Raw genomic sequence first — 22,206 nt, forward strand, 5'->3', positions numbered from 1 at the left:
TTTTCCGCTTAGATAATGAAAACTATGGGGGTGGGGGTGTCTTGGGTATATTGAAAGAACCTTTCCTAGGTATTACACTCCAGCAAAGATAACATTATCAGGTGCACTCCCCTCTGTGTACGCAGACCAGTCTGATATGCTTCTTCTATTGTAGTGGTAGCTGAGTCATATATACATTTATAACCATGGAATTCTGTTGATACTAAATCCTGGTCAATGATTTAATTTTCAGGCCTTACTCGTGCAGCATTTTGCTCCTGGTTAACACAGCAACGCCACAGATAACACGTACTTCTGTGTCCATTGAACTATAGATGTTTCATACGTTTCATACACTAGTTGTATCCTGCGTTACATATTTCGGTTACCCTGTTAAAAATACTGCCTTATGTATGTTTTACATATAGACCCCACGTCGAATATGGAAAATGGCATTCCCCAAATGTGTAATCGTGGACAAATCATGCCTCACTCTGAGCCTCGGTTCTTATATCTGGCTGAAATGAGAGCACCTGGAAGCACAGGTGTTAAATGCATCTAAAAAATCTGAAGGTTGTTTGCCATCACTTCCTGTGATGTAACTTGGGGGCGGGGTCAAATTAAATCACTTCATGTGATGTCATTAGGGGGTCAAGGGTCATGTGAGGTCGCTTCCGCTACCCTTGGTATTTTGGTGAAATAACGTCCCTGCACGGTGCCCAGGGCACAGTGAACATGCCCACAGTACACACTGAGCATGGCCATTGGCCATGCCTAGAAGACACAATAACCACGACCGTGACCCTCAGCCATTTTCCAGACACAGTGAACATACCCAAAGGACACTGTGCCTGGGACCTCACCTTCTGCCATGTCTGGGCATCGAGAACATGACAACAATGCTAACTGGCATGACCTTTGGTCAGGTGCACTGGTGAGGTGTATAGCGTACATAGGAGCAGTGCCTTCTGTGCATTTCCTTGGCCATGCCCCATCCACAGTGAACTGAACAGTGCCCAGACACAGTGACCGAACCTTCCTATTTCTCCTCCCAGTTTGATGGTCATCCATCCAGCTGTTTTTATGCTACACATCAATGTAATTTCCCTATGGTAATTAGAATGGGAAATGTTTTATTTTGGATCCCCCGAAGCCCTCCAAACCTCATGAAACCTGCCAACAGTTTCATGCCGTTCCATCCACAGCCGCCTAAATTGAAAGAGAAATGCTTTTTGGAATCCCCCCACCCCCATAACTTCCTAATGGTTTGTGCTGTTTCGTAAAAATCACACCAAATTTATTAGCATCTCTAAAAGTGATCCTCCTGTAGGAAGTACAACTTAATCAGAATTATCAAGCCAATATCGCCAACTCTGTATTGCGGGGGAACTAATGGACATGAACCTATCTGTACTGCACTTGGGAAACTGGCAAATGTGTTTATTGTGGGGAAAGTAGAGATTTACCAGCCTTCTAAAATGGCTGTTGATGCTCTTTAAAGTCTGAGCACACTTGTTGTTCTACTTAACAGCTGAAATGAAATCTATCGATTACTGTCCGCTGCCCAGTCTCCGCTAAATGCTGTCAGTAGCAATAAAAAAAATACTGTGCCCCAAGTCTCGCTTCTCTAATTCTGTGTAAGTGTCTGAATGTCCAGCCAATCGATATCCTACTGGAGTTTGGCATGGCACTGCCCACTTTCTTCAGTGTCTCACTGAATGCTTGGTAGCATACACCCTCTTTCCAGAAGCGCGTTCGGGAAACAATGGAAGAGGAACCCGAATGGCGAAACAGTCAGTCCCAGCTAGTCCTGATCAGAGGTCTTTGAGAGGATGCTTGGCCATTACATTTCGCTTCACTTTACAGGAGCTGGTGAGTTGGGATTCTTCTCCTCCCACTCTGGAAGGTTTTGCAGGGCTTCTTTTGCTAATATTGAAGTATGCAGAAAAAGTAACATTTCGGGTACATGGAACCCAAGGGGTCGTCATCATCCCATGCCATTATTTATAAATGCCCTATTTGATCTGCTGATGCCTCCTGGCTGCCATACCATAATTTTGGGGATAATAGCACCTGTGCTTGGGCCTGCTGGATGACCATGACCGGTTTCTAGCCAAGATCTCAGACTTGATGATTTTGGACTGAGGAAGAATGACAAAAGTCCATTCCATAGGGAGAGTGTGGGGGTGGTTGTTGCTGCACACCATAGTGTCCTAAGGGGGATGGGATGTGGCCAGCACTTGGTCTGAACACTGGGGTAGGAAAAGTTACTGTCACTGAATAGCCCTTTGTGGACCAATTCTCTGCACACAACATAAGAGTGATAAGTGTAGTACCCCAGAATATACGACAGGAGAAGGGATACGGGCCATAGTCAATCAAAACGGAGGGAGTAGGATTGGGTACCCCCGCTAACCAGCCCTACTAAAAAACTCTTCATTCTGCATACACCTCGCAAACTCTAAACTAAACACAACCACACCTCCACAGCCCAACAAACCACATGCACTACACCACAACAACAAAACAAGCCACACATAGCCTTGCACAACTGCACATGGCGGCTACAAACGGAAAAATACACCTACACTCAGCGAACGGTGTCAACCGAACTGAAACTGCCAACAGCACATCACAGCTCTTGTTCTCTTCTCCTGCTCAGTCCTATCAACTTACCCTCCGCCCCGGTAGCTTTACAGATCCGTCAGAGCACCAAGGAACCACGCAAGTGGTGACAGTGCGCAGTATACGAACCTTTAACATAACATAACAGTGGTAGAATTCAAAGTAGCAAATCTGTATTGGCGACATTCCGGCAAGCAAAATGCAAGGTATGGCAGATACAACAGTGGCGAGTATCAAAGCAGCAAACCCACACCTGGACACTCTGGCAGGCAAAATGCAAGTGTGGAAAAACACAAACAGTGGCGAGACTCAGTGCAACAAACCAACCTTTGGTACATCCTGTGAAGCAAAATGCAAGTGCAGCAAAATACATTAATGGCAAGATTGAAAGCACCCACCCTACCTTTAGAACACTCCAGGAAGCAAAATGCAGAGTTGCAAGAGCAAGCGTGAACTATTTAACACATTATATACTTTGCATAAATGCCTTAATATGTTAATATAAAAATCCTTTTTTATTGCTCTTTAATATGCAGTTGGATTTGGAGATCTGTTACGCCATTATGTAGAAATCCCTTTTGAAGTCTAGCACACATCTCAATACGGGGTCTAGAAATTAGCGGAAAGTGTGCATTAACATCATAGCTCAGATCACCATTGGGAACAGCAAGGGGTGTTTAAAACAGGGGTGTGCAACCAGATGTTTTTGACTACGACTACCATGATGCCTCACCTTAGAGTATAATTTTTAGGCCTGATGGGAGCTGCAGTCCAAATTGTCTGGAGAGCCAAAGGTGGCAGACCCCAGGCTCAAAAGAACAGAAGACTATTCCCAGATAACATTTGGCAAGAGTAGAACATCCAAGAGAGTCTTCCATATTTTACAGACTGATGTCTGGAATTCTTGCTGGAACCGTGCTGCCTCATCTGGAGGACTGGATTTGGAAGCAACCATGCATGTAACGTACTCCATGCGGGAAATACACTCGTGTCGCCATTGGCTGTACATGTGCACATGGAGGTGACCAGTAATGGTGGCAGCTATGTACAACGCATGGACACCATCTGCTCTTTCACAATCCAAAAGAGCAGGAAGACTGAGGGCGTCCCGGTATCTCCCCCTGGATCAAAATATGAGAGCACAGAGATGGAGCGGGGAAACACATCAAGTGGATTTCCCCCTCATTGCAGGGTATCTCCCCCTCATTGCAAGTTATCTCCATTCAAATGGAAAATAATAATAATTTAGCGGGTATCCGAACGCTGCTTATTATTACCCACAGTGTGTGGTGCTCATTTATCGACCTCGGAAGGATGAAAGGCTGAGTTTGGTCCTTGCCAGGATTCAAACCTGCATCAGGAGGCTCTGCACAGATGTCAAAGCAAGCGCTCTCCTCGCTGTGCTATCAGACCATCTATATATAAAATAGTTGGAAAGACAGCAGAGAACTGCTTCTCTCTCCATAGTGAAATCCCCCTCCCACATACTATGTCCTGGGCGCATCTAAATGGGCTCAATCATATTGTTCAAGGTGCAATGTGCGGAACTGATTCTTGAATTGTTCATTTAATACTTCTCTAAATTCAAATGTTCTAACAATTAGGTAGTGGGAAATTTCCATGGGAAAGAAATTGCTTTTTATTTTTTCCCACCACTACAAAAATGTAATCCAGTAAAGATAAGCATTGATGTGATCAGCAGCTTGTACCTGCGGAAATCGGCAATAACAGGCGAAGCCAGGTCTGGACTGGTCTATAGGGAACTCTGGAGTTTTCCCGGCAGGCCTCTGCACCCTAGGCCTCTTTTGTGGGCTAACCCATTTTATTTCCACATTTTCTGATAGGAAAGGGGTTGGGCTTGCTGAAAATGTCTACTATGGGGCCACGTATTTACAGGGCCTCTTTTGGTTCCCACTCCACTCCTATCAAAAACGATCTGCGACGGGGGGTGAGTGGGGCAGCCTCCAGGGACTCCCAATGCGCTGCCAAAGCTGTCAAATGGTATTGAATGGCACCCCACAGGAGCCCTTACCCACACCTGCCACCAGATCGGCCCCAGACACACAAACAAAACCCAAGTAGGGAATTACATAAAGACGAGGTGTGTGTGCTTCTAGAGCCCAGCTGAAACTGATCTAGATGCACGTGTTGACTTAATGCACACATACGCACAAAACATCCAAAGCTCAGACAAAACTAGCAAACAAAGCGCAATAAGAAATATTTACAGATGTGTGTGTGCACATGACCTAGATAGCCCTCATACCAAGCGACACACAACCAGCCATGTGCAGGCTGTCCACTGTTTATCACACAATTCTTGACCCTAAACAAAACCAAGCACCCCTGTGGAAGTGTACTGTTCCCTGTGCAGTTAGAAGATCTTTCATTGGTGCACAGGAGCAACTCTGCAAGCAATGCAGTGGCGAGTCAAGTGCCACCCAGTGCAATGTGGTGATTCACTTGAAGCTAGACAGCGCAATGAAAGTGTCAGCAGCGCTGACTGGAAGAATGGAGGGCTTAATTGTAATATACTGCACTTTAGAAATGCGAATCCGGAGAACTGGGTTTGCTCTACCATCAAAATGAGAACAGAGGGGCAAACGCCCAATAGCTAGTGTCTTGCCTCCCAAACACAAGAACTATACCAAGTGGTGTATTTAGGCTTTCTGCTGCCCTAGGCCCAAATACGCGCATGTACCCCCCCAACCTCACTCCACTTCTGCCAGACTCTGCACTTTCCAAACTACACCCATTCATACCCATTCTGTCCCCCTTTTTGGCTCCATAACATAAGGACGTTTCTAAGGTTGCAGGGATTAGAAAGTTATTGCTTTCCCTCTATTAATTCAAGCCTGTTATCTTCTGTGTTATGTTAGTTGAAAGAGCGTTTTCAGATCTTTGCTGCCCAAGATTTAGAGAAGGCAGTGAGTTCTACAGTTAGTGCACTAGAGGTAATTGTTACAGCTAATCGTTTACTTTCGGTTAGGTCCGAAAACAATCTTTTAGAGGAAGCGATAAGAACATAAACTGTCTGCCAAATGGACACAAGTGAGAGAAGGTTGGAAGGAAGAGTTATGGTTTCAATGTTTACTCTTGCACCGACTTTGCTGCATTCCAGTGAATGGGACAAAAGGCAGAATGCATACCAATGTTGACTCTCTGGGAGAAATGGTAACTCTTTGCATGCCAGGGCTAGGATCCCCCAGCTGCAGATGTTCTGAAAGCCTGGCTTCAAAGATCCAGTTACATTACAAAGGCCTGTCTCATATTAGGGGCTGCACACCAGAGAGACTTTGAAGCTTAGGACAGACAGGGAGCACAAGTGAGTTTGAGGAAGGGTTCCTCCATCTTACTTTTCTGTGGGCTTTTCTCTCCTTCTGTCCCCTCCACGTCCTGCACTCTGGATTGGACATCAGAAGGCAAGGAGCCCTTGTCACAAGAACAGGGATTGGATCTCTAATCCTGTGTGACATTTTTCCTATAAAAGGAGGGGTCTCCTACCCCTTCTTAGATTCACTTTTAGACCATCAAGGACTTGAGAAAGAATTTATATGGACCTACCCTGCTCGCAGACCTCCCTAGGCTGTGAGTGGAGAAACTGAGAAGTGCTCACCTTGTCCTGGAGGCCCGCTTAGTGGCCCTCACAGCATCCTGAGAGCTAGAACATCCAGGATGCCTGTTTTCACTGTTCAAACTGATTTGAGCCACATTAGATCCACATTTGACTGCTTCAAACCAACTGTACTCACTGGTGCTGCCTTTGGCACTCACTCAAACTTTGAACCACCATTGTTTGCATCCGTCGAACTGGCTCCTTGCTGCATCACACCAATCAGAGCATATCACCTGTTCAGCTTGAACAACTGGTTCACTGATGAGGACAACTTTGAACCACCACCACTTTGAACATTGTATCGGACCATCATGATCACTACTTCACACCACCGGACCTCAACTTGTACTGCTGGAGCATTGCGTTACTTGTCCACCCAAACAAGCGGATACCGACATCTCAAACTGACTCAAACTTCAAAACGACCATTGTGAGCGCTCCTAATTGCATCGCTTGAACGCCGTCTTCGAACAGCACTGAGCAACCGCTTCAGACCAACTCAGCACCAGATCTCCTCTTGACCAATATTACTCGACTCACCCGAAACTGGTCTGACCCGCCCCTACAGGACATGAAAGCATGGTTCGAAAACTGCCTCACATTGGAATCTGGTACTTTGAAGTGACTCGTCAATCTGGTCCACCTCACCTTTTTGGGCCTTAGAGACTGGTTACGTCCCTGTTTTACCTTTTTCCATCAAGACATATCCTTTTAAACAACGTTAAGTTTCTTGTCTGTTTTCCTCCCTGACAAAGTATCCACAGTGCCTATACATTTCCGTTCTGCATTTTCTGTCTTCTTTTACAGTTTTTTTTTATAGTGCTTTTAGTAGTTCAATGATTGATTTATACTATTGCTGTTTGGGTTGCTACTGTCTCCCATTCACACACCTTCTGAGTGTATAACTTTCCCTTAGCCCACCTTACCACAAAAGGCTAAGGAGGTATATCTCCTAGCTATGTCTGTTTTACGTGAATCGCAGTCGGTTTATAAAAGTGTCGAGGCAGAGTAGGCAGTTTAGCCACTACTCATCCATGTGTTCCTGCAGAGCAGAAGTCATTTTGTCATACCAGTAGATCTACACCAACCATGTCACTGTTAGAAGGCATTTGTGAGGATGTTGCAAGCCCTGCTCTGTATGACTACTCCCTGTCTGATTACTTTCCCTAAGTGAGAGAGCTGAGGAGATGGAAGAATTGCTGCTGGGAAGGGAGCAGCATGTCAGGCAAACACCCACCCCAGCCACGCTTTTCTTAAATCTGTTTTTCAGGGCAAGCATGGCTCAGGTTTCAGGTGCCAGTAGTTCAAAACTGGAGTCAAGCTCTAGCCAGCCACTCGGCCCAAGCCTCTCCTGGTTCACCCACATCTACTGAGAGTGTAATTTTCTCTCTATAGTTTTAAAATGTCTCAATGGCCATGTTCCACCCTATCTTGCTTCTCTTATTTCCTTCTGTTCCCCTACACGAGCCTTACGCTCTCAATCTACTTATCGTCTTGTTGTTCCTAAACCTGTTCTCGCTTTCATTCTTTTACTCTTCTTGCTCCATTTGATTGGAATTCTCTTCCCTTATTTGTTCTTCTTATTCCTATCATATATTCCGCACTAGTTTGAAGGCCCATTTTCTTCTTTGTCTTCGACATAATTAGATGACATTTTCTTTTCATTTTGATCTGTAAATAATGTAGTTTTACAAAGGTAGCGGGCGCCCCTCTCTCGCAAGAACAGACATGATAACCTGTTCAGTGGTTATTAACCACTTGAGAGTTCGCAGCCACTGCTTTTACTCACTGTGCCTTTCACAGATGGGAAATATCCATTTGCATATCAGTCTTTGTCCTGCCCAGGGGCAGTCCAGCACCGAAATACAATGGCAATTCCAATCTGAACAAGAGTACCACCAGCAACCCCATACACGTGTTTCACCCTTGTTGGGGATCATCAGTGAGGTGAAGCTAATGCCTCTCTAAGCACAGTGAGAGGGAGACCACGTCTGGTTGCCCCCAGGAGACCTAGGGTTACCAATCCCAGGTTCCTTAAAAAATAGTTTTACAAAGGTAGCGGGCGCCCCTCTCTCGCAAGAACAGACATGATAACCTGTTCAGTGGTTATTAACCACTTGAGAGTTCGCAGCCACTGCTTTTACTCACTGTGCCTTTCACAGATGGGAAATATCCATTTGCATATCAGTCTTTGTCCTGCCCAGGGGCAGTCCAGCACCGAAATACAATGGCAATTCCAATCTGAACAAGAGTACCACCAGCAACCCCATACACGTGTTTCACCCTTGTTGGGGATCATCAGTGAGGTGAAGCTGATGCCTCTCTAAGCACAGTGAGAGGGAGACCACGTCTGGTTGCCCCCAGGAGACCTAGGGTTACCAATCCCAGGTTCCTTAAAAAATAGTTTTACAAAGGTAGCGGGCGCCCCTCTCTCGCAAGAACAGACATGATAACCTGTTCAGTGGTTATTAACCACTTGAGAGTTCGCAGCCACTGCTTTTACTCACTGTGCCTTTCACTAAAGACTGATATGTCTGTTCTTGCGAGAGAGGGGCGCCCGCTACCTTTGTAAAACTATTTTTTAAGGAACCTGGGATTGGTAACCCTAGGTCTCCTGGGGGCAACCAGACGTGGTCTCCCTCTCACTGTGCTTAGAGCGGCATCAGCTTCACCTCACTGATGATCCCCAACAAGGGTGAAACACGTGTATGGGGTTGCTGGTGGTACTCTCGTTCAGATTGGAATTGCCATTGTATTTCGGTGCTGGACTGCCCCTGGGCAGGACAAAGACTGATATGCAAATGGATATTTCCCATCTGTGAAAGGCACAGTGAGTAAAAGCAGTGGCTGCGAACTCTCAAGTGGTTAATAACCACTGAACAGGTTATCATGTCTGTTCTTGCGAGAGAGGGGCGCCCGCTACCTTTGTAAAACTATTTTTTAAGGAACCTGGGATTGGTAACCCTAGGTCTCCTGGGGGCAACCAGACGTGGTCTCCCTCTCACTGTGCTTAGAGAGGCATCAGCTTCACCTCACTGATGATCCCCAACAAGGGTGAAACACGTGTATGGGGTTGCTGGTGGTACTCTCGTTCAGATTGGAATTGCCATTGTATTTCGGTGCTGGACTGCCCCTGGGCAGGACAAAGACTGATATGCAAATGGATATTTCCCATCTGTGAAAGGCACAGTGAGTAAAAGCAGTGGCTGCGAACTCTCAAGTGGTTAATAACCACTGAACAGGTTATCATGTCTGTTCTTGCGAGAGAGGGGCGCCCGCTACCTTTGTAAAACTATTTTTTAAGGAACCTGGGATTGGTAACCCTAGGTCTCCTGGGGGCAACCAGACGTGGTCTCCCTCTCACTGTGCTTAGAGAGGCATCAGCTTCACCTCACTGATGATCCCCAACAAGGGTGAAACACGTGTATGGGGTTGCTGGTGGTACTCTCGTTCAGATTGGAATTGCCATTGTATTTCGGTGCTGGACTGCCCCTGGGCAGGACAAAGACTGATATGCAAATGGATATTTCCCATCTGTGAAAGGCACAGTGAGTAAAAGCAGTGGCTGCCAACTCTCAAGTGGTTAATAACCACTGAACAGGTTATCATGTCTGTTCTTGCGAGAGAGGGGCGCCCGCTACCTTTGTAAAACTGTAAATAATGTACCATTTATTTTCTTTTATGTGAAGGCACTTTGGCGAAAGCGCGATATAAATGTCAATAAACACAAATACAGATACTGTCAATTAGGAACTGAAGACACAAAGTGAGAGAGTTGAGGACATATTTTTAAGCAGTGCGGGAATAGGGCCTGGCTGAAAATTCCTGACTGGTGATAATATTCTTTGCCTGCCTTTTAAATGGCATGCTGTGCACCTCTCTGAATGCTTCTCCGTGGCTCCATGGGGTCCCTTACAGAGGCCCAGGTGAGACCAACACAAGAGAAGCACGTATTTAATGCCAAACCGAGACCTGAAGACCTAAAACCTCATGCTTCAGTGTGCACCTCATATTCAATGCTCTACCGCCTCCACTAGGTCTGTGTGCTCGCTGCAATCCTGGAGGGCTGATCATTTACTGCTGGCAAGATAGATAAGCTCTCCTCTCCGCTCTGACATATGTAATCTAAAATAACTTGCAGGGCACAGGTTCAAATACCAGCAGTCCCTCCTTCCAAGGTTGATGTAATGCTTGTAACTAAACATGGTGCCTGTGTGCAGTGCAATTTGGGTACTCCCAGACCCGTAATGAACATTTTTCTTCAGGCCTCAGTGAAAGCTGCATCTGATGAGAACTCATAACGTGGTTTGTAATATTCCACTGGCAAACATGTTTTCTTGCTTTGCATTGCTTCAAGGACTGTTTTGAAGAAGGTGCCAGCTGGTACTAGATAGCAATGCGAGGGAATTTTGCAATGCTGACAAAGTCATGTACCTCTTTTCGTGCTTTCATGAGAATCGGAAGTGCTTTGCCTCTTGTGGTTGCCATGGGTCACTCCGGCCGGGGGCCCATGGGAACCCGCACCAGGTAGAGACATGGAAAAAGCGATCATGTATTTGCGGATGGCCTAGAAATGAAAGACATCCAGACAGTCAGACAGAGAAAGCTTTTTTGGAATAGTAGATGCACTGCTTCCTGGCCCATTGATGCAAAAGATCTCTGTCTGCCTGATTGGGAGCTTTCCAGTGAAGTTCTGGCGAGATGAGGGTATTTTCTTATTCATTTATTTACTTTCTATTCTTGTAGCATTTATAAATGGCATATAAGGGCCATTTAATAGCCTAGCTGAGTGTGTAAGTGTGTAAACAATTGCCTTCTAGTGCATAAGGTTTCTTCATGCAGTGTGCTGGGGCTGTGGGAATATATCTGTGCACTTACAGTTGATGAATACAGATATGAATACTCTGTAATAATGAAGCCTATTATACTTCTTAGAAGAGAAAGAAACCTGTCATTAAGTGAAATATAAAAGGTGGTGCTATTATTATTATTATTATTATTAGTATTAATATTGCAAACATGAAGGCACCGCACAGCATGTGACTCTTCCACTAGCCCCACTGTTGCCTTGCCCACAATGCTTATGCACCTCTCCGACCTACCCACGCTCCCTCACATTTTACTTTAATTTCCAACACATTCTTTGTAGAAAAAGTTAACATTGGCATACACTCTTACTTTAACATGTTCTATCCCAAAATAACATTTTCTCTTTTTCGCCCACAGCATGTCGGCTGTGATCGCACTTTGGGTTCCGATGCTAAGGAGGACAAATGTCGGGTGTGCGGGGGTGACGGTAGCACATGTGAGACCATCGAAGGCATCTTCAACCAATCACTGCCGGAGGGAGGTAAGTGGTTAGGAAGGAGATGTTCACCCAGCTCATTCCAGAAAAACTTTGTGTTATTGGTAGCTCAACCCGACCTGAGGAAGGTAGATCTCCCTACGTCTACTGGCTTAGACCTACATAGCCCTGCAACGGGTGCCAGCTTCAAAACGTCATTGGTGGACCTGAGGGCTGCAATGGCAAAGGGCATAATAACATTCCGGAAGGCTTCACAGTATATAACTAGTATCCCTATGTACGAACAAACATGTTTGCTTTGCCCATAATGATAATGCCTAAGTAAGAAAATATGTTCATGCTGGCTGTGTCAGTGTACGGCCAATAGTCCCATCTAAGCGTACACACGTTTGCTCTGCCCAAAATGCCAGAAATAAATAATGCCACCATGCAACCTTCAGAAAAGATGTTCATGATGGCTGCGCCAATATACGACCCCATGTAAGAGCGTGCACGATTTCTTGGCCCATAAAGCCAGTAATAAATCATGCCACCCTAATAAAATATGTTCATGCTAGCCTTGTTAATATATACCACCAGTATGTCCATGTAAGAACACACGTTTGCTTTGCCCATAATGGCAGTAACAAATAATACCTTGACACCACAAGAATAAATGTTCCTGCTGGATGCACCAACACATGGCAGTATCCCCAACTCCAACCTCTTTCACAGCCCCCGCAATCATCTGCCTCCTCTGGACCACACACACATTCATACACATTCACACTGCATTTACTCACATGCATGCATTCACATACACACTGCACTCTTATTCACATGTGCACATACAGACTCACAACCACCGGCATGCATATGTATGATTTTTTTCTTACCTGCTTGATGCTTCAAGTACTCCACAGTTCAGAACTCCCACTGCTGCCAAGCGGATCCGGAAGGCTCCGCCCCATGTATTCTGGAGACGGGAAGAAGGGGTAGACATCAATCAAGCACCGCTCCCCAAGTTCTTGTTCTTGAAGTGTGTGATAGACTGCCATTAACATAACACTGCAAGCCTGCCTAAAGTGCTTGAATGAGCATGAGCACTCCCTGCACACTTTTCCCCCCTTTAGGCCTGCAGTACCCCAACCTGCATGGCCAATTGGCCATGCAAAGCTGGGAACTCCAAACCCCTCCATACTTGGCTGGACCATTGAGCCTGTGCACCTGGGGTACCTTACACCAGGAAACCCTGTTTCCCCAACAACAGAGCCATTTAGGGAGCACTTTCAGCTGCACACTGTAGTGGAGAAAATGTCCTGGTTTTCACTGGCATGCGAGGCACGGGCTGTGAGGACATTCAATGTTCTGCTGATATTCGAAAAAGAGGCAGCCACCTTGCACCCCACCTTCAAATTACCACTGTCCTGGTTTATGTAGAGATTGGCGTGATCCAGTGTGTCCTTTGAATGGAAAGCACACGTATAATAGCCCTCAACAGGCTTCATGATCCATTTCTTTTATCTCTCCCAGTGCTTTCCAGCAGGGCGGTGAGAAGGCACCATATGTTTATCACCCAGTCCTCATCACAGTTCTGAAATGTGGAGAGCCTTGAGGCTGCCCCGTTTAAAAGGACCAGAGAATTTCAGGATCTGTTTATTGGCTGGTGGTTGTGCCATAGATATATAATGTTAGTCTAGATAAGCAAGGCCTCTTTCATTAATTGCTGGTGGGTAAAGGGCCCCCACCATGCAGAGGGTCGGTACAGCTCTCTTGACGCTTGTAGATCTTTCGGTTGCCTTTGACATGGTCGTTCATGATACGCTGTTTGCTAGGCGTGTCCACTCTGCCTCCTTCTTGCAAGCATCAAGCCAGCTGGGTCAGATCTTTCCTGACAAATCGGGCTACCAGAGCCTTCTATGGTGACGCCAAGGTGAATGATTTTGTGGTGACTTTTGCGGAGTCCCTCAGGGATCCTGCTTGTCCCCCCAGACTATATAACATCTTTACTAGGCTCCTAAATGGTTTACTGGACGCTGAGGGTGTATGCTACACCAATTATGCCGATGATACTCAGTGTCTCCTCCCCTTTTTGGGTGGTTACACCAGGGGTACTGAAGTCATCAATGCATTCTTCACCCTCATTCACATCTGGATGGCGGATAATGGACTAGCCCTGAATGACTCCAAGATGGCGCTCATGATAGTTGGTACGGCGTCTCGACTGAAAAAGTAAAGTCCAGATTTTCAGGCATTTCAGGCGACTGTGTCATAGCCACACTTCCTGAAGTGAAGACCCTGGGCATAGTCCTTGACCAAGAACTCAGCATGAGGGCGCATGTGTGTAGCCTTGTGTAGTCCACATCTTACTATCTGAAATTGCTCGTCCAGCTGAGACCTTTTTTGACTCGTTATAACTGTGCCACCACTGCATGAGCCATAATTGGGGCCAAATTGGATTATTGCGCTAGCCTCTTGCACGGGTTTACCAAACGAGAACTTGTTTGACTACAGATTGTGCAGAACAATGTGGTTAGGCTGTTGAAGACCTACACAAAAAAAGATCATGGGCCTCATTCAGAGTGTGCCGGTCCGGAAACAACGGTGGTGGTAAACCCAGACTACGAGTTCTGCAGGCAGGTGGCGTTACTCCTGCCAAGTCTGACCTGGCAGGAGTAACGCCACCCGCCTGCTGACGGAAATGGAAACACTGGCACCGTTAATTACGGTGCCAGTGTTTCCATGGACCCCATTCTCATGAGTCCTATGGGACTCCATGGGAATGGGGAGTAACGGAATGCCGGCTCCGGAATTACCGGATCACCGGAGCTGTAATGCCCCAGTAATTCCGGCAAGTCCGGAGCCGGTTATTCATTCCAGGTCCGGCTGCAACCTGCTGGTTTTTCCAGCACGGTTACCGCTGGACTTGGAATGAGGCCCCATGTGTCAGAGGCCATGAGGGCCTTGCACTGACTGCCCAATGGCAGTAAAATTACTTTCCGACTCTTGAGTATTACACATAAGTGCCTTTATGGTATTAGCCCTGGTTACTTATCCAGGAGACTCTCCTGGCTGCCTGCATGCAGAGTGCTGAGGTCGAGCAATCTGGTCTTTCTTCGTGCACCCATGGGCATCTTCATGCACCCATGGCCAATCTCAACTGTGTCATCCAGGGATCTTTTTCTTATGCAGCACCAAGAAGCTGGAATGCCCTTCCCCCTGACTTACAGACAGGCCCGGAGCTTGCAAAATGTAAGCATGGACTGAAGAAATGTTTGGTTCACTGATCCCCCTGTTTTCTTCTCTCTGCTGCTGGAACCTGGTTAAGCTTATGTTTTTTGTCGTTTCGTCTGGTTATCGCTATTATGCCTGCGGGCCTGTCCCTAGTGCTATATAAATTAATAAAGTAAAGCTACAATTTTAAAGCCAACAGAAGAACATCAGTGCCACATTACAATACGGCCACACAACAAACATGTCCTCTATGGAAGTGGGGAGTTGTACACCTGCAGTGCATCAACTCATGAGTTTCCCCGTGCAAGGCGTGGATTATTGCAAAGTTTTGAATTTGCTGAAAGATGATCAGCATTTAGCCATAAAATGATGGCATACATCAATTCCAAAAACAATAAACAATTAAACATCTAGATTAGTAAAATGCCACCCAAGCTCAACTGAGGGAAAAAAAAACAACAAATGAAAGGAAATGGACTCACCTATGTTACTCCCTTTCTAGCAAATCAGTGGAGTGGATTGGCCCGTAGCATCAACATACTTAGTGCTTAGGTGCCCCTTCCCAATGCATGCACCCCTCTCCATCACTGAAACCTCTTTTTCTCTGCAAAAACAGAAGCATTCATCTAGAATCTGCCCATTTCTGGATGTAACCCACATTCGGTGTTATGTAAAGCAATCCACTGCCATTAAGGGCTATGTCCACGCTAGTTGCTAACCACCTACACTGTTTTGTAAAGCTTTCTACTGCCATTCAGGGCCAAGTCCATGCTGGGTGTTGCCCCCATTCACCGTTCGGTAAAGCAATACACTGCCATTCAGGGCCAGGTCCATGCTGGGTGTTGCCCCCATTCACCGTTCGGTAAAGCAATACACTGCCATTCAGGGCCAGGTCCATGCTGGGTGTTGCCCCCCTTCACCGTTCGGTAAAGCAATACACTGCCATTCAGGGCCAGGTCCATGCTGGGTGTTGCCCCCATTCACCGTTCGGTAAAGCAATACACTGCCATTCAGGGCCAGGTCCATGCTGGGTGTTGCCCCCATTCACCGTTCGGTAAAGCACTCCACTGCCATTCAGGGCCAGGTCCATGCTGGGTGTTGGCCACATTCACCGTTCGGTAAAGCAATCCACTGCCATTCAGGGCTATGTCCATGCTAGTTGCTAACCACCTACACTGTTTTGTAAAGCTTTCTACTGCCATTCAGGGCCAGGTCCATGCTGGGTGTTGCCCCCATTCACCGTTCGGTAAAGCAATACACTGCCATTCAGGGCCAGGTCCATGCTGGGTGTTGGCCACATTCACCGTTCGGTAAAGCAATACACTGCCATTCAGGGCCAGGTCCATGCTGGGTGTTGCCCCATTCACCGTTCGGTAAAGCACTCCACTGCCATTCAGGGCCAGGTCCATGCTGGGTGTTGCCCCCATTCACCGTTCGGTAAAGCAATACACTGCCATTCAGGGCCAGGTCCATGCTGGGTGTTGCCCCCATTCACCGTTCGGTAAAGCAATGCACTGCCATTCAGGGCCAGGTCCATGCTGGGTGTTGCCCCCATTCACCGTTCGGTAAAGCACTCCACTGCCATTCAAGGCCAGGTGCAGGCTGGGTGTTGGCCACATTCACCGTTCGGTAAAGCACTCCACTGCCATTCAGGCCCAGGCCCATGCTGAATGTTACATTAGCAAAAGAAATGAACCTACTGCTAAGTACAACATGTATCGCAATACTCAGTCGAATTCATGCATTGGATGTGAGTAATCATTTATAGAATCTGGACGTAAGTCCTCCATGTACCCAAACAGAAGCATATGACAAAATGGTGCAAATACATACAATAATTGTTGGAGGAAAAAGAAAAAAAGATTCAACAATAACTGATAACAATCGGACCAACAAATGGGCTATTAACAGACAGATTGTTTTTTACTTAGAGCAAAGTGATTTTAGAAAAACACAAAAGAATACAATCAAAAGAGATCATCAAGGCGATGTATAGACATACACACGCCTCAGCTGTCTTGTAAAGCATAGAGCACCCACACAGGTACAAAGACAAAGCGAAAACACAGAGGTGACAGCTATTGTGGGGTTGAGAACAACAAGGCAAGAAAATCCAAACTTTACTAAGAAGAGATACATAATGTAACCATGAACAAAACATTATAAAGAAAATGCATGGCACATACACTAAATTAAAAAGTGTAGCTTAATCAACAGAGGACTCTATCAAATATGTTCCAATAGCAACCATTTAAATACAACATAAGGTTCTGTCAGGGATGACACCTTCACTGTTTTGTAAAGCACTCCACTGCCATTCAGGGTCAGGCCTATGCTGAATATTACCCAACTTCACTGTTTTTAAAGCACTCTACAGTCATTCAGGGCCAGGTCCATGTGTGATGTTAGACACCTTCACTGTTGTGTAAAGCCCTCCACTGCCATTGAGGGCCAGAGCCATGTGGGGAATTATCTACCATCGCTGTTCGGTAAGGCACGCCCCTGCCATTCAGGTGCTGTGCTGAATGTTACCCATCTTCATTGTTTTGTAAGGCACGCCCCTGCCATTCAGGGCCTGGCCCATGCTGAATGTTAGCCACCTTCATTGTTTTGTAAGGCACGCCCCTGCCATTCAGGGCCTGGCCCATGCTGAATGTTAGCCACCTTCATTGTTTTGTAAGGCACGCCCCTGCCATTCAGGGCCTGGCCCATGCTGAATGTTAGCCACCTTCATTGTTTTGTAAGGCACGCCACTGCCATTCAGGGCCAAGCCCATAGTGTATTTGTATATCTTTATTTATATAGCGCGCCCGGCCCAAAGGCATCTAGGCGCATGATATTGCATGTTAGCCACCTTCGCTGTTCGGTAAGGCACTCCCCTGCTATTCAGGGCCTGTGCTGAATGTTAGCCACCTTCGTTGTTTTGTAAGGCACGCCCCTGCCATTCAGGGCCTGTGCTGAATGTTACCCATCTTCATTGTTTTGTAAGGCACGCCCCTGCCATTCAGGGCCTGGCCCATGCTGAATGTTAGCCACCTTCATTGTTTTGTAAGGCACGCCCCTGCCATTCAGGGCCTGGCCCATGCTGAATGTTAGCCACCTTCGTTGTTTTGTAAGGCACGCCCCTGCCATTCAGGGCCTGTGCTGAATGTTACCCATCTTCATTGTTTTGTAAGGCACGCCACTGCCATTCAGGGCCAAGCCCATAGTGTATTTGTATATCTTTATTTATATAGCGCGCCCGGCCCAAAGGCATCTAGGCGCATGATATTGCATGTTAGCCACCTTCGCTGTTTTGTAAGGCACGCCCCTGCCATTCAGGGCCTGTGCTGAATGTTACCCATCTTCATTGTTTTGTAAGGCACGCCACTGCCATTCAGGGCCAAGCCCATAGTGTATTTGTATATCTTTATTTATATAGCGCGCCCGGCCCAAAGGCATCTAGGCGCATGATATTGCATGTTAGCCACCTTCGCTGTTCGGTAAGGCACTCCCCTGCTATTCAGGGCCTGTGCTGAATGTTAGCCACCTTCGTTGTTTTGTAAGGCACGCCCCTGCCATTCAGGGCCTGTGCTGAATGTTACCCATCTTCATTGTTTTGTAAGGCACGCCACTGCCATTCAGGGCCAAGCCCATAGTGTATTTGTATATCTTTATTTATATAGCGCGCCCGGCCCAAAGGCATCTAGGCGCATGATATTGCATGTTAGCCACCTTCGCTGTTCGGTAAGGCACTCCCCTGCTATTCAGGGCCTGTGCTGAATGTTAGCCACCTTCGTTGTTTTGTAAGGCACGCCCCTGCCATTCAGGGCCTGTGCTGAATGGTACCCATCTTTATTGTTTTGTAAGGCACGCCACTGCCATTCAGAGCCTGTGCTGAATGTTACCCATCTTCATTGTTTTGTAAGGCACACCCTGCCATTCAGGTGCTGTGCTGAATGTTACCCATCTTCATTGTTTTGTAAGGCACACCCTGCCATTCAGGTGCTGTGCTGAATGTTACCCATCTTCATTGTTTTGTAAGGCACGCCCCTGCCATTCAGGGCCTGGCCCATGCTGAATGTTAGCCACCTTCATTGTTTTGTAAGGCACGCCACTGCCATTCAGGGCCAAGCCCATAGTGTATTTGTATATCTTTATTTATATAGCGCGCCCGGCCCAAAGGCATCTAGGCGCATGATATTGCATGTTAGCCACCTTCGCTGTTCGGTAAGGCACTCCCCTGCTATTCAGGGCCTGTGCTGAATGTTAGCCACCTTCGTTGTTTTGTAAGGCACGCCCCTGCCATTCAGGGCCTGTGCTGAATGGTACCCATCTTTATTGTTTTGTAAGGCACGCCACTGCCATTCAGAGCCTGTGCTGAATGTTACCCATCTTCATTGTTTTGTAAGGCACACCCTGCCATTCAGGTGCTGTGCTGAATGTTACCCATCTTCATTGTTTTGTAAGGCACACCCTGCCATTCAGGTGCTGTGCTGAATGTTACCCATCTTCATTGTTTTGTAAGGCACGCCCCTGCCATTCAGGGCCTGGCCCATGCTGAATGTTAGCCACCTTCATTGTTTTGTAAGGCACGCCACTGCCATTCAGGGCCAAGCCCATAGTGTATTTGTATATCTTTATTTATATAGCGCGCCCGGCCCAAAGGCATCTAGGCGCATGATATTGCATGTTAGCCACCTTCGCTGTTCGGTAAGGCACTCCCCTGCTATTCAGGGCCTGTGCTGAATGTTAGCCACCTTCGTTGTTTTGTAAGGCACTCCCCTGCCATTCAGGGCCTGTGCTGAATGTTAGCCACCTTCGTTGTTTTGTAAGGCACTCCACTGCCATTCAGGGACATGTGCATGAGGGACTTCCCCTGTAATAATGAAACCAAATAGCACGAGGGCTTAAGGTTCCACCTAAATAATGGAACAACGTCTCGAAAAGTGCAGAGCTCCTGTTTTTGATGGCGTACCCCAAGTGAAACCCATCAATCATTCAGCCAGCGATACTCTAATGCCCATTGAAATGTCTGTATGATGGTGGTGGTTTTCAAGCAGTGTGTAGCATCGCCCATTCCTACCTAGGGCCTAAATAAACTTTAATGTTGTGAGTTTAGATAAATGAGCATTTCCTGGTGGTAGTTCTACATGTCTCGGGTAATTGGGTTACCCTTTACTTGCTGGCCGCTCCTGCTAGCTGGGGGCACATTGTACACTTACAAAAACCGCCTCCACATAAGCTTCCTTCCCGAGACGAGCCTGGTTTTATTTTCGCACCTTTTTTCAGAGTACTCTTTGCTGACATTGCTGAGAAGTCCGCATTGTGCCCGTTACTGGTGAGCGACTGCTTACAGCTCCATACCTTTGCCATGGCAGACAGTGTCATGCTCCGACGAGCCACCAGATGGCAGCGCTGCAGCGGAATTTTATTTTTCAAGCTATGCATTTCGCCCGCTTAGCTCGATGGGGTATGCAGTCATGGAAGCCGGTCTCAGTGTTTTACTTTTCTAATGATGGGTTCTGATGGTTGTAGTGTGCCCCCTCAATACGCAGCTCCCACATTTATTTGAGCTGCAAGCCAGCAAAGCGGTTAAGCTATAATAAGAATGAAATAATCTATACAAATGATTAAACATAAAAAAAGAATAGAAATGATCTGTGTCTGCTTATTTTTATCACCCCGCTTCACTCTCAACGCATCTTTCTGTTTCAGGTCACGAGGAAGTGGTTTGGATTCCCAAGGGGTCGGTCCATATCGACATTCGCGAGCTGAACATCTCTTTAAACTATCTAGGTGAGAGACGTCACTATTACGACTGGAATAGAAAGAGGACTTGGTTGAGGAAGGGAAACCAGAGTTTGAAGGAGATTTTATGAACATATTGTGCGGCTCATTTAAACAAAAAAAGTACAATTACATGGAGGGCGCGCCTACGTTTTCGTGTTCTTACAATTCGGTCCCCTTTTTGCAGTTTTTATCATTTGTATTATGTGAAAAGATTTGATTGCAGTAATAAGCCTTTTAATTACACTTTGCATTGGAATGTTAAAAAAAAACGTAAATGGTGTCTGCTCTTTGAGCATGGCGAGCAGCATTTAGAAATGATTGCTTTGGAGTCCCTGTATTGGTAGCCGGAGCAAGAACAAATGCCTGTACACCCGCGGAGAAATGGCGACACAACCCCTGATTCATGGAACCACGCAAAGCGTATTTTTGTCGGGCAAAGTCCGGGCAAAGTCATTTTGTACAAAAATGACTATGCACTGACTTTGCCTGGACATTGCACTGAAAAAATACACTTTGCACGGTTCCATGAATCAGGGTTTGTGTCGGCAGTGCAAATTCACTTTGAACTGGGCAAATATTACATTAATCGAGCCCTTAAGTATTCCAGCTGACACCATGTCGCGGCGGAGATCTACTCCAGTCATGAGCTTTCATTTCACGACCAATTCATTCCATCAATTATTTGTATTTGTTGCAGTCTTGGTCATTCCAATTTAATCAAATAGTACAATAAAAAGAAAATCCAAAACGGCACTGCGGTGCTCCTGGGAAAATGAGGTCATCTGGTATCCTTGCCTAATATTCTGTATATTAAAATTAGTAATTTCAATCAGCTTTCGTATGTGGCAGTACCACATCAGGGATGTAGCATTTTAGAAAATAAGTTACAACATTGTTTGTTCCAGACCTGAATTGTCCAACTCGGTGCCTCGAGGGCCAGAATCCTGACGGGTTTTCAGGATATCCCTCATTAATATCCATGAGGAAAGATTTGCATGTATTTAGAATAACTGCATTCAAATGTATCTCATGCATATTAATGAGGGGTGTTCTGAAAACACAGCATGGCTCCGACCCTCAAGGCCTGTAGTTGGACAACCCTGTTCTCCAGCATGGGGTCTGGCATGGATTCACATGCTCATGAATATTCCCCGTCGTCAGGCTTGGAATCCTCGGTAAAGAAAAAACCAGTATCAGTTTCGTTTCTGATCTGTCTTTCGTAGTAATAACCAATCACTGGTCTCTGCGTCATACTGACCACAGCCAATGACTGCCCTCTACCTAAGCACCGCCTCTGGCAGCCATCTTCAGATTTTTACCGCACGTTCATGTGTTGGGATCCTCGTGCTATTGCTCTCGAGCGTTAGTGCTATTTTTTCACGTTTTTTCTCAAAAACTTCGGTTTTTTCGGTCAAAAGAGCCTCAAGCTCCACCGACTCTCCATCCGATCAACGGGGACCCGTGTCGGATTCGTCTGCGCCCCTCAAGGGTGAAGATTTCGTCGAGCTACGTTTTTGGAGGACTCCAGAAGCTTCTCAGGCCCGGACATGGCCCAGGAGAAGGGAAGCTCGACGCCCGGAAAGCTGTTCAGGGTCTGCCCTGGATGCCAGCTGCAGAACGTCTTTAAGGAGGACGAACACTCCTTTTGTCTCTACTGCTTACATGAGGACAAGACGCACGTGGAGAAGGACTGTGC

General features: G+C 46.5%; 1 protein-coding gene across 1 annotated transcript in view; it reads left to right on the forward strand.

The window, feature by feature from the left end:
- ADAMTS10 (ADAM metallopeptidase with thrombospondin type 1 motif 10) overlaps positions 1-22,206 on the forward strand; it is a 932,646-nt gene that overhangs the window by 826,992 nt on the left and 83,448 nt on the right. Inside the window, exons 17-18 of the mRNA XM_069649542.1 lie at positions 11,447-11,570; positions 20,436-20,516. Coding sequence (XP_069505643.1) covers positions 11,447-11,570; positions 20,436-20,516 — 205 coding nt within the window. The remainder of the gene's footprint in view (positions 1-11,446; positions 11,571-20,435; positions 20,517-22,206) is intronic.

This window comes from Ambystoma mexicanum, chromosome 1p (assembly GCF_040938575.1).
Source record: "Ambystoma mexicanum isolate Mex_15411 chromosome 1p, UKY_AmexF1_1, whole genome shotgun sequence".
NCBI classification, from domain to species: Eukaryota; Metazoa; Chordata; class Amphibia; order Caudata; family Ambystomatidae; genus Ambystoma; species Ambystoma mexicanum.